Below are 12,500 nucleotides of genomic sequence, written 5' to 3'. Positions count from 1 at the left end.
CACTGCACAGATAAACAGTAACATTATAAACAACAACAAACACTGCACAGATAAACAGCAACATTATAAACAACAACAAACACTGCACAGATAAACAGCAACATTATAAACAACAACAAACACTGCACAGACAGACAGCAACATTATAAACAACAACAAACACTGCACAGACAGACAGCAACATTATAAACAACAACAAACACTGCACAGATAAACAGCAACATTATAAACAACCACAACAAACACTGCACAGACAGACAGCAACATTATAAACAACAACAAACACTGCACAGATAAACAGCAACATTATAAACAACAACAAACACTGCACAGATAAACAGCAACATTATAAACAACAACAAACACTGCACAGATAAACAGCAACATTATAAACAACAACAACAAACACTGCACAGACAGACAGCAACATTATAAACAACAACAAACACTGCACAGACAGACAGCAACATTATAAACAACAACAAACACTGCACAGATAAACAGCAACATTATAAACAACAACAAACACTGCACAGATAAACAGCAACATTATAAACAACAACAAACACTGCACAGATAAACAGCAACATTATAAACAACAACAAACACTGCACAGATAAACAGCAGCATTATAAACAACAACAAACACTGCACAGACAGACAGCAACATTATAAACAACAACAACAAACACTGCACAGATAAACAGCAACATTATAAACAACCACAACAAACACTGCACAGACAGCAGCATTATAAACAACCACAACAAACACTGCACAGACAGCAGCATTATAAACAACCACAACAAACACTGCACAGACAGCAGCATTATAAACAACAACAACAACAAACACTGCACAGATAGCAACATTATAAACAACAACAACAACAAACATTGCACAGATAAACAGCAGCATTATAAACAACAACAAACACTGCACAGACAGACAGCAACATTATAAACAACAACAACAAACACTGCACAGATAAACAGCAACATTATAAACAACAACAACAAACACTGCACAGATAAACAGCAACATTATAAACAACAGCAAACACTGCACAGATACACAGCAACATTATAAACAACAACAAACACTGCACAGATAAACAGCAACATTATAAACAACAACAAACACTGCACAGATAAACAACATCATTATAAACAACAGCAAACACTGTACAGATAAACAGCAACATTATAAACAACAGCAAACACTGCACAAATAAACAACATCATTATAAACAACAACAAACACTGCACAGATAAACAGCAACATTATAAACAACAACAACAACAAACACTGCACAGATAAACAGCAACATTATAAACAACAACAACAACAAACACTGCACAGATAAACAGCAACATTATAAACAACAACAACAACAAACACTGCACAGATAAACAGCAACATTATAAACAACAACAAACACTGCACAGATAAACAGCAACATTATAAACAACAACAACAACAAACACTGCACAGATAAACAGCAACATTATAAACAACAACAACAACAAACACTGCACAGATAAACAGCAACATTATAAACAACAACAACAACAAACACTGCACAGATAAACAGCAACATTATAAACAACAACAACAACAAACACTGCACAGATAAACAGCAACATTATAAACAACAACAACAAACACTGAACAAATAAACAGCAACATTATAAACAACAACAAACACTGCACAGACAAACAGCAACATTATAAACAACAACAACAAACACTGCACAGATAAACAGCAACATTATAAACAACAACAACAAACACTGCAAAGATACTCCACAACATTTGCCTTTGTTTAAAAAAAATGATGCAAACAACACACACACACACACACACACACACACACACACACACACATATATATATATATATACACACACACACACACACACACACACACACACACACACACACACCAATGATAACAACTAGCAAATTATATATGCCAGTGACACAAGAAGCAATCAGAAAAAGCAATGACATTTCATGAGAAAAACATTACTGATGTTACATGAACATTATTCAAACATATTGCTGAAATTCATAAGAAAGATTCTTACACTTTCATCACAAGTACAACTTTATCTAAATTTGTCACCCTGCACAACATTTGGTTTCTCTTGCACTGGTATGATAAAAGATGTTTAAAAAAATTTTCAAACCCTCTCAAACTGACCAGTACACTGCTGAAAATGTCACCCTGCAAAAAGCTTGGTTTCTCTTGCACTAGTAAGTAGTAAGATTATTTATTTTATTTAAAAAAAAAAAAAAAAAAATCAATATCTAAAAAAACCTCTCAAACTGACCAGTACCTTTCTGAAATTATGAACCTGAAAAATGTTTGGTTTCCCTTGCACTTGTATGATAAATTTTTTTTTTTAATTTTTATTTCTTAACTCTCAACTTGACCAGCATCTTGCTGGAATTGTCAACCTGCAAAAAGTTTGGTTTCTCTCACACTAGTGAGATTTAAACTTTATATATATATATGTATGTATGTATGTGTGTATATATGTATGTATGTATGTATGTATGTATTCTTCTTCGTTTGTGGGCTGCAACTCCCACATTCACTCGTATACATGTACACGAGTGGGTTTTTTACCTGTATGACTGTTTTTCACCCCGCCATGTAGGCAGCCATACTTCGTTTTCAGGAGTGTGCATGCTGGATATGTTCTTGTTTCCATAACCCATCAAACACTGACATGGATCACAGCATCTTTAGCGTGTGTATTTGATCTTCTGCTTGCGTATACACACAAAGGGGGTTCAGCCACTACCAGGTCTGCACATTATGTTGATCTGGGAGATCAGAAAAGTCTCCACCTTTTACCCACCAGGCACCATTACCATGATTCAAACCCAGGACCCTCAGATTGAAATTTCAATGCATTAACCACTTAGCTATTGCGCCCATCTATATATATTTTAACAAACTCTCAAACTGACCAGAAGTTTGCTGAAATTGTCAACCTGCAAAAAGTTTAGTTTCTCGTGGACAAGTGAGATAAAAATAATAATAATAATAATAATAATAATAATAATAAATAAATAAATAAACAAATAAAAATTTAAGATTAAAAAATGTTTTTAAAAAACTCTCAAATTGACCAGTACCTTTCTGAAACTGTACCCTGCAAACAGTTTGGTTTCTCTTGCACTTGTGAGAAATTTTTCTTCTTCTTCTTCTTATGTTACCAAAAAACTCTCAAATTAACCAGTACCTTGCTGAAAGACTCTGAACACGGTCCTTCATGTTCTGAGCACTGTTTGCCATCTTCGCTTCTTCTTCCTCCTCGTCACTGTGCACCATATGGGATCCTCGTGCTCCATTTGGAAGCTGAAAATGTCAAACTTTGATGGCTGGGCAACGACGTTGGCTGAAATGTTAACATAGATCTGTGATGTAAGCTAAAAAGATAATGCTGAGCAGTGATGTTAACCGACATGTTGACACTAATCTGTGATGCTAGCTAAAACAATAACGCTAATGCACCTGAGTACTGATTTTAATGTGATGCTAGCTAAAACGATAACGCTAAGTACTGATATGTGATGCTAGCTAAAAACATAATGCTGAGCAGTGATATTAACTGAGATGTTAACACTCATCTGTGATGCAAGCTAAAACGATAACGCTAACACAACTAAGTACTGATTTCAATGTGATGCTAGCTAAAACGATAACGCTAAGTACTGATATGTGATGCTAGCTAAAAACATAATGCTGAGCAGTGATGTTAACTGAGATGTTAACACTCATCTGTGATGCAAGCTAAAACGATAACGCTAACACAACTAAGTACTGATTTCAATGTGATGCTAGCTAAAACGATAACGCTAAGTACTGATATGTAATGCTAGCTAAAAACATAATGCTGAGCAGTGATATTAACTGAGATGTTAACACTCATCTGTGATGCAAGCTAAAACGATAACGCTAACACAACTAAGTACTGATTTCAATGTGGTGCTAGCTAAAATGATAATGCTAAGTACTGATATGTGATGCCAGCTAAAAACATAAGGATAAGCAGTGATGTTAACTGAGATATTAACACTCATCTGTAATGCAAGCTAAAACAACTGCGCTAATGCGGCTGAGTACTGATTTGTGATGCTAGCAAAAACAATATCACAAAGTACTGATTTGTGATGCTAGCTAGAAAGATAACACTGAGAAGTGATGTTAGCTGAGATGTTAACACTCACCTGTGATGCTAGCTAAAATGATACCACTGAGCAATACTGTCAGCTGAAATGTTAACACTCACCTGTGATGCCAGCTAAAATGATATCACTGAGCAGTGATGTTAGCTGGTATTGATGTTCATGCTGAGCAGTCCTAATTTAGCTGAAATGCTCAAGATAAGCATGTTATAAATGTATTCACAAATCTGCCTCTTCCTATCTTTGTGGCTGCCTTCACCTCAACACTCCATCTCGCTCTCTACGATCGGCTTCGGATCCACTCTGTTTACGGATACCCAGATTCAAACACTCCACTGTTGGATGCTGTTCTTTCTCTGTCTCTGGACCTTGTATTTGGAATGAACTTCCTCTTTACAAGATTCAGCGCTGTATAAATACTATCATTATTATTATTATTATTATTATTATAATGAGCAGTGGTATCAGATGAAATGTTAAACATGGTGTGGTGGGTGATGTCAATGCCGAACAGTGCAACTTGCTGAAAATCTCATATGGAGCTGAGCGACGCTAAATGAAATATTAATGCTGAGCAGTGGTGTAATAGGCTAAATGTTCACACTGTGCAGTGATGTTAGGTTAAATGCTCACACTGAGCAGTGGTGTTAGGTTAAATGTTCACACTGAGCAGTGATGTTAGGCTAAATGTTCACACTGAGCAGTGGTGTAATAGGTTAAATGTTCACACTGAGCAGTGATGTTAGGTTAAATGCTCACACTGTGCAGTGATGTTAGGTTAAATGCTCACACTGAGCAGTGATGTTAGGTGAGCAGTGATGTTAGGTTAAATGCTCACACTGAGCAGTGATGTTAGGTTAAATGTTCACACTGAGCAGTGATGTTAGGTTAAATGTTCACACTGAGCAGTGATGTTAGGCTAAATGTTCACACTGAGCAGTGATGTTAGGTTAAATGCTGACACTGAGCAGTAATGTTAGGTGAGCAGTGATGTTAGGTTAAATGCTCACACTGTGCAGTGATGTTAGGTTAAATGCTCACACTGAGCAGTGGTGTTAGGTTAAATGTTCACACTGTGCAGTGATGTTAGGTGAGCAGTGATGTTAGGTGAGCAGTGATGTTAGGTTAAATGCTCACACTGTGCAGTGATGTTAGGTTAAATGCTGACACTGAGCAGTGATGGAATCAGTTGTCACAGCTGCACAGACATCAACTGGCGCAAGAAGTCACAATGCTGTGGTAAACCCCATGGAGCTGAAAGCTCACAATACACAATATATCTTACTCACTCATTCCTTCTTTCATCTCACTCTGATACATACCTGGTACTCACTATTCTCTAAAGCACATTCAACTCCATCTTTCTCTCTCCCTCAGACACACACTCTTTCTCTCTTTCTCTCTCTCTCTCTCTCTCTCTCTCACACACACACACACACACACACCCTCCCTCCCCCTTCTCAGTCTTTCCTCCTTGTTTCCTATCCTCACACTTCTCTTCCAGACTTGAACCTACCAGTTCCGTTCTTTCCCCCTCACTCTCTCTTCCTCGTTCTTCATCAAAGTCACCTCTCCCCGGCACTGTCCTGTCACCCCCCTCTGTCTGTCCTGAATCTGGTACTCCACAGCTTCTGGACATGTCCAACACCTCCTCACAAGCCACAGAGTCACGACTGACCGGGTTTAGTTCACCGGGGGAGGCATGAGATTCTCTGGCTTCTGCTTTGTCGAGGGACACCACGCAAGTGTCTCCACTTCCCCGAGACAGCTCGACAGCAGCAGAAGGTTTAGCGGCATCACTGCTGACATCTGTTGTATTGTTGTCATGGTCACCTTGTGGCAGTCTGACAGAAGCAGAGGGTTTAGCGGCATCACTGCTGACATATGTTGTATTGTTGTTGTCATGGTCACCTTGTGGCAGTCTGACAGAAGCAGAGGGTTTAGCGGCATCACTACTGACATCTGCAGTATCGTTGTCACGGTCATAATGCATTGACTCCTCTTTGCCAGTTGTCTCTCTAGTGTCACCGTCTGAAGAAAAGGTGCTTTCACCTGCAGCCATCTCCTCACCACTGGATGCATATGCGTTGTTACCTTCAGACGCTGGAGATCTGTGGCCGTCACTGGCTGCAAGGGAGTCCTTTTCTGCAATGGGGGCGGTTCCATCCATGGCTGCAAGGGAGCACTGCTGCGCCTGGGTGCTCTCTGATGTGCCGGGCTCTTCACCACCATCACTGTTCCCTGAAGGCCTGGATCTGCTCATGTCCTGACTGTCTTGAGCTGAGGAGGACACTTCCTTGTCAATGTCTGGCACAACAGCAGCAGCCTTCTGATTGGCCGAATCCATAGTGTTGTCGTCTTTGTTGACTGTATCCAAGCTGTCGTCTTGTCTTTGCACCAAACTCTGCTCGGAGCCTATGTCTGCTGTCTAGACTTTAGGAGGAGAGAACTCTCCTTTCTGCTCGGAGCTTGTGTCTCCTGTCTAGACTTTAGGAGGAGAGAGCTCTCCTTTCTGCTCGGAGCCTGTGTTCTGTGTGCACTGCTGGAGGACAGTCACCTCAGTTGGAGGAGGTCTTGATGTGTGGCAGTGACCAATCAGCAGCTGACCAACGGTTGAGCATTGTTCTGACCTTGTCCCTGACCTCTTGACCTTGTCCCTGCATGTGTTCTTGTGGAGCAAGGGAAATACCTGATGGAAAGAGAAGAAGGAAACACTTGTGAGGTTCCTGGACGTGTTATCTAAGCGCTTTGTGCTTCGTGTGCACTAAGGCTGGAAACATTCGACACACACACACAGTTTTTGGTTTTCTTGGGTCTGGTTGTCACTGTGTGCAAGCAACCTATAGTTGTACTGCACTCCTTAACTATTACCTGTCAGTACTGAGGAAAAACCTCTTTGTTTAGAAGGATAAGAAAGGAATGTCACACATGTGTAAACAAACATGTGCGCATGTGTGTGCGCACACACACACACACACACACACACACACACACATGCATGCGCACACACACACACACACACATACAGAGCAGATATCTAGCCACATTTCCATGTCCTGAAGAGGAGCTCTCAATTACTTGTAATACAACACCTCAGCACTTGTATTCTTAATGACCTCCAAGTACTTGACTGTGAAAAAACAAAGTGAAGAAAAACAGAACATGCAAGCATGCCTGCCCACACACACACACACACACACACAGCCCTAAGATTGTCCTGACTGAAATATGAAAAAGAGAGAAAGAATGTGACAGAGAGGGAGAGAGAGAGAGAGAGAGAGAGAGAGAGAGAGAGAGAGAGAGACAGACAGACAGACAGACAGACAGACAGAGAAAAGAGTTACCACAGCACAGTAATCAAACAACAAAATCTTAAAATAAAATATATTTTTTTAAAAAGAAACAGAGGGGAAGAAGACAGAGACGGACAGACTGAGAAAACAGTCACCGCAGCACAGCAGTAAAACAAAAAATCATTGAATGGGATTTTTTTTTTTTTTTTTTCAGTCAGGTCATTTCTTGAATGAGCATGACTGAGCAATATTCCTGAATGCAAAGACAACCCCCAACACTGACTGAACTGCACTAAAATCCAAACTCTGTTCCCAAGTTAAGCCTCACATACCACCTAAGCTGATAACGCCTCAAGCACCTCTCAACAAACCTGGCTATCCCATAAGTTGAAGCTGTTTTTGCTGATAACACTTCCGCTGTTCCCGGTCCTTCAAGGGCTTCCATCTCACCTTCTCCGATACTGTCCCCAGAATAAGATGTCCTACAGGTGTGAGGGTCCCAGTTTTTTAAACCCCAGATAAAACAGCATTTTGATCACTGCCATAACTGCTTCGTCACTATGAATTGCCAATAATAACAATATGGTAACAATGATGATGACAACGATGATGATGAAGACAATGATGATAATGACAATGATGATAAGGAGGATGACTATGACTATGATGATGATGATGATGATAATATTAATGATGATGATGATAACAGTAATGACAATGATGGACATCTAAAAACCAATGAGATCAGAAGCATCATTTCAAAGACGTGTGATGTGAAGCAATTCTGATTAATGCACTTCACGGGTCACTGGTCACATTCCACAGCTGCGGTATTGTGATATTTGGTTGTGTGCACACGGAACCATGCTATGTAGTTTGAAACACAGACACACTATTGTGATATTTGGTTGTGTGCACACGGAACCATGCTATGTAGTTTGAAACACAGACACACTATTGTGATATTTGGTTGTGTGCACACGGAACCATGCTATGTAGTTTGAAACAGACACAGTATTGTGATATTTGGTTGTGTGCACACGGAACCATGCTATGTAGTTTGAAACAGACACAGTTTTGTGATATTTGGTTGTGTGCACACGGAACCATGCTATGTAGTTTGAAACACAGACACACTATTGTGATATTTGGTTGTGTGCACACGGAACCATGCTATGTAGTTTGAAACAGACACAGTTTTGTGATATTTGGCTGTGTGCACACGGAACCATGCTATGTAGTTTGAAACAGACACAGTTTTGTGATATTTGGTTGTGTGCACACGGAACCATGCTATGTAGTTTGAAACAGACACAGTTTTGTGATATTTGGTTGTGTGCACACGGAACCATGCTATGTAGTTTGAAACAGACACAGTTTTGTGATATTTGGCTGTGTGCACACGGAACCATGCTATGTAGTTTGAAACAGACACAGTATTGTGATATTTGGTTGTGTGCACATGGAACCATGCTATGTAGTTTGAAACAGACACAGTATTGTGATATTTGGTTGTGTGCACATGGAACCATGCTATGTAGTTTGAAACAGACAGTATTGTGATATTTGGTTGTGTGCACACGGAACCATGCTATGTAGTTTGAAACAGACACAGTTTTGTGATATTTGGTTGTGTGCACACGGAACCATGCTATGTAGTTTGAAACAGACACAGTTTTGTGATATTTGGCTGTGTGCACACGGAACCATGCTATGTAGTTTGAAACAGACACAGTATTGTGATATTTGGTTGTGTGCACATGGAACCATGCTATGTAGTTTGAAACAGACACAGTATTGTGATATTTGGTTGTGTGCACATGGAACCATGCTATGTAGTTTGAAACAGACAGTATTGTGATATTTGGTTGTGTGCACACGGAACCATGCTATGTAGTTTGAAACAGACACAGTTTTGTGATATCTGGTTGTGTGCACAAAAGCATGCTGTGTAAATTGACATATGACAGGTGTGGCATGGATCTTGTCTGCACCTGCATTAAGCACCCCCTTTATGCACTGGACAAGTTTGTGCACACATACTTACCTGTGAATTCTGAAGTGCACCTTTTGCTAACATAATGTGGAGTCAATATTACCCCCTCCCCACCCCCACCAACCCTGGAAAAACTGGGCTTTTTGTCAAACCTTTGTTTTGTTTTGTGGAAGCCTTCTGATTGACCTACACATTTCCCACTGTATGGATAGAACATATGTCGGGCTGGTTTTAGAGATGACCGATTTATATTTCTAACTGCACCTTGCTAGCTTAACTTGAAACAATGTAAACTTACCTTGAAACAACGTCACAAAATGCTCTTGGGGTCAAAATGAAATCCAAACCTGAACACTGAAGGAAAGGATAGCTGGGAAGTCTGTGGTTAAGTAAACCTATGGCACACACACACACACACACACACACACACACACACACACACACACACACAGAGAGACACACACACACTTACACACACATTACTATGGGAGAGCACACACACACACACACACACACACACACATTACTATGGGAGAGCACACACACACACACACACACACACACACATTACTATGGGAGAGCACACACACACACACACACACACACACATTACTATGGGAGAGCACACACACACACACACACACACAGAGAGAGAGAGAGAGAGAGAGAGAGAGAAAGAGAGAGAGACAGAGAGACAGAGAGAGAAATGGAAGAGGTAAAGGTAACCAAGCACACATGCAACAAGCAAGGCAAAAACTGACAATCTTCCGCGAAGAGATCAGATTACACTGAACAAGGTAATGTTCCAGTTTCCTCACTGCACAAAACAATGCCTGGGCAGAAGTGATACAATGAACAACCCCTGGCCCTCACAGCCGCAGGATCCCCCTTCTCCACATCACTCACGTCAGCCCCCACCCCCATCCTACACAACACTCAATTAAGTCAGGTCCACCCTCTCCTTAACACTCAAGGCTGGTCTCCCCCATCTCCACAACACTCAAGTCCGTTCTCCACCCCACCCCCAATCCCCCCACCCCCCGCGCCCCTCTCTACAACAGACAAGTCACCCCATCCCCACCCCCTCTCTACACAATATTCATGTCAGGTCCCCCCACGCCACCCCCTTTCTCTCTCCACAACACTGATGTAAGGTCCCCCCCACACCCCCTCTCCACAACTCTCAAGTAAGGTTTCCCTCTCTCCGCAACACTCAAATCAGGTCTCCCCCATCTCTTCAACACTAAGTCAGGTCCCCCCCCCCCCCCAACCCCCTCCCACGTCCACAACAGACAAGTCAGCTCCCCCACCCCCACCCCCCCACCCCCGCTCTCCGTCCCTCCCTCTACACAATATTCATGTCAGGTGCCCCCCTCCCTTTCTACACAACACTAAGTCAGCTCCCCCCCACCCCCCTCTCCGTCCCTCCCTCTACACAATATTCATGTCAGGTGCCCCCCTCCCTTTCTACACAACACTAAGTCAGCTCCCCCCCCCCCCTCTCCGTCCCTCCCTCTACACAATATTCATGTCAGGTGCCCCCCTCCCTTTCTACACAACACTAAGTCAGCTCCCCCCCGCCCCCCTCCCTCCCTCTACACAATATTCATGTCAGGTGCCCCCCTCCCTTTCTACACAACACTAAGTCAGATCCCCACCACCCCCTCTCCACAATAGACAAGTCACCCCCCCCCCCACCCCCCCCCCCCCCACACACACACACACACACCCATCTCTCTCCACAACACTCAAGTCAGCCCCCCCCCCCCCCTCTCCATAACAGACAATTCAACCTCCCCCCCTCTCTCTCCACAACACTCAAGTAAAGTCCCCACCCCACCCCCTCTACACAAAACTCAAGTCAGGTCTCCCCCTCCCCCCTCACCCCCGTCCCCTCTCTCTACACAATATTCATGTCAGGTCCCCCCCACCCCCTCCACACACACACACACAGCACTCAAGTCAGGTTACACCCTCACCCCCCACCCCCACCCCTCAACAACACTCATCAGGTCCCCCCCCACCTCCACAACACTCAGATCCCCCCCCCCCTCCACAACACTCAGGTCCCCCCCCACCCCCTCTGCACAACACACATCAGGTCCCTCCCTCCTCTCCACAACACTCAGGTCCCCCCCTCTCCACAATACTCAAGTCCCCCCCCCTCCACAACACACATCAGGTCCCCCCCCTCCTCTCCACAACACTTAGCCCCCCACACACCCCCTCTCCACAATACACATCAGGTCCCCCCCCCCTCTCCACAACACTCAGGTCCCCCACTCTCCACAACACACATCAGGTCCCCCCCCCTCTCCACAACACACATCAGGTCCCCCCCCTCTCCACAACACACATCAGGTCCCTCCCCTCTCCACAACACTCAGGTCCCCCCCCCCTCTCCACAACATACATCAGGTCCCTCCGCCCTCTCCACAACACTCAGGTCCCTCCCCCCTCTCCACAACACACATCAGGTCCCCTCCCCTCTCCACAACACTCAGGTCCCCCCCCCTCTCCACAACACACATCAGGTCCCCCCACTCTCCACAACACTCAGGTCCCCCCCCCCCTCTCCACAACACACATCAGGTCCACCCTCTCCACAACACACATCAGGTCCCCCCTCGCCACAACACACATCAGGTCCCCCCCCCTCTCCACAACACACATCAGGTCCCCCCCCCTCTCCACAACACACATCAGGTCCCCCCCCCTCTCCACAACACACATCAGGTCCCCCCTCGCCACAACACACATCAGGTCCCCCCCCCTCGCCACAACACACATCAGGTCCCCCCCCCTCTCCACAACACACATCAGGTCCCCCCCCTCTCCACAACACACATCAGGTCCCCCCCCCTCCACAACACACATCAGGTCCCCCCCCTCTCCACAACACACATCAGGTCCCCCCCCCCTCTCCACAACACACATCAGGTCCCCCCCCTCTCCACAACACACATCAGGTCCCCCCCTTCTCCACAACACACATCAGGTCCCCACCC

At 43.7% G+C, this 12,500-nt stretch overlaps 1 protein-coding gene across 1 annotated transcript in view; it reads right to left on the bottom strand.

Moving 5' to 3' along the window:
• The window catches only part of LOC143275645 (ATP-binding cassette sub-family C member 5-like), a 101,285-nt gene that overhangs the window by 82,293 nt on the left and 6,492 nt on the right, over nt 1–12,500 (bottom strand). The window contains exons 2-3 of the mRNA XM_076579897.1: nt 5,720–6,892; nt 3,258–3,373 (exon numbers count right to left, since the gene is read on the bottom strand). Of these exons, the coding sequence (XP_076436012.1) occupies nt 3,258–3,373; nt 5,720–6,550 (947 nt within the window). The 5' untranslated portion in view covers nt 6,551–6,892. The remainder of the gene's footprint in view (nt 1–3,257; nt 3,374–5,719; nt 6,893–12,500) is intronic.

Source organism: Babylonia areolata, chromosome 30 (genome assembly GCF_041734735.1).
Source record: "Babylonia areolata isolate BAREFJ2019XMU chromosome 30, ASM4173473v1, whole genome shotgun sequence".
Taxonomy (NCBI): Eukaryota; Metazoa; Mollusca; class Gastropoda; order Neogastropoda; family Buccinidae; genus Babylonia; species Babylonia areolata.
The sequence above is the reverse complement of the archived record's forward strand: the minus strand, read 5'-3'. Positions and strand labels throughout refer to the sequence as shown.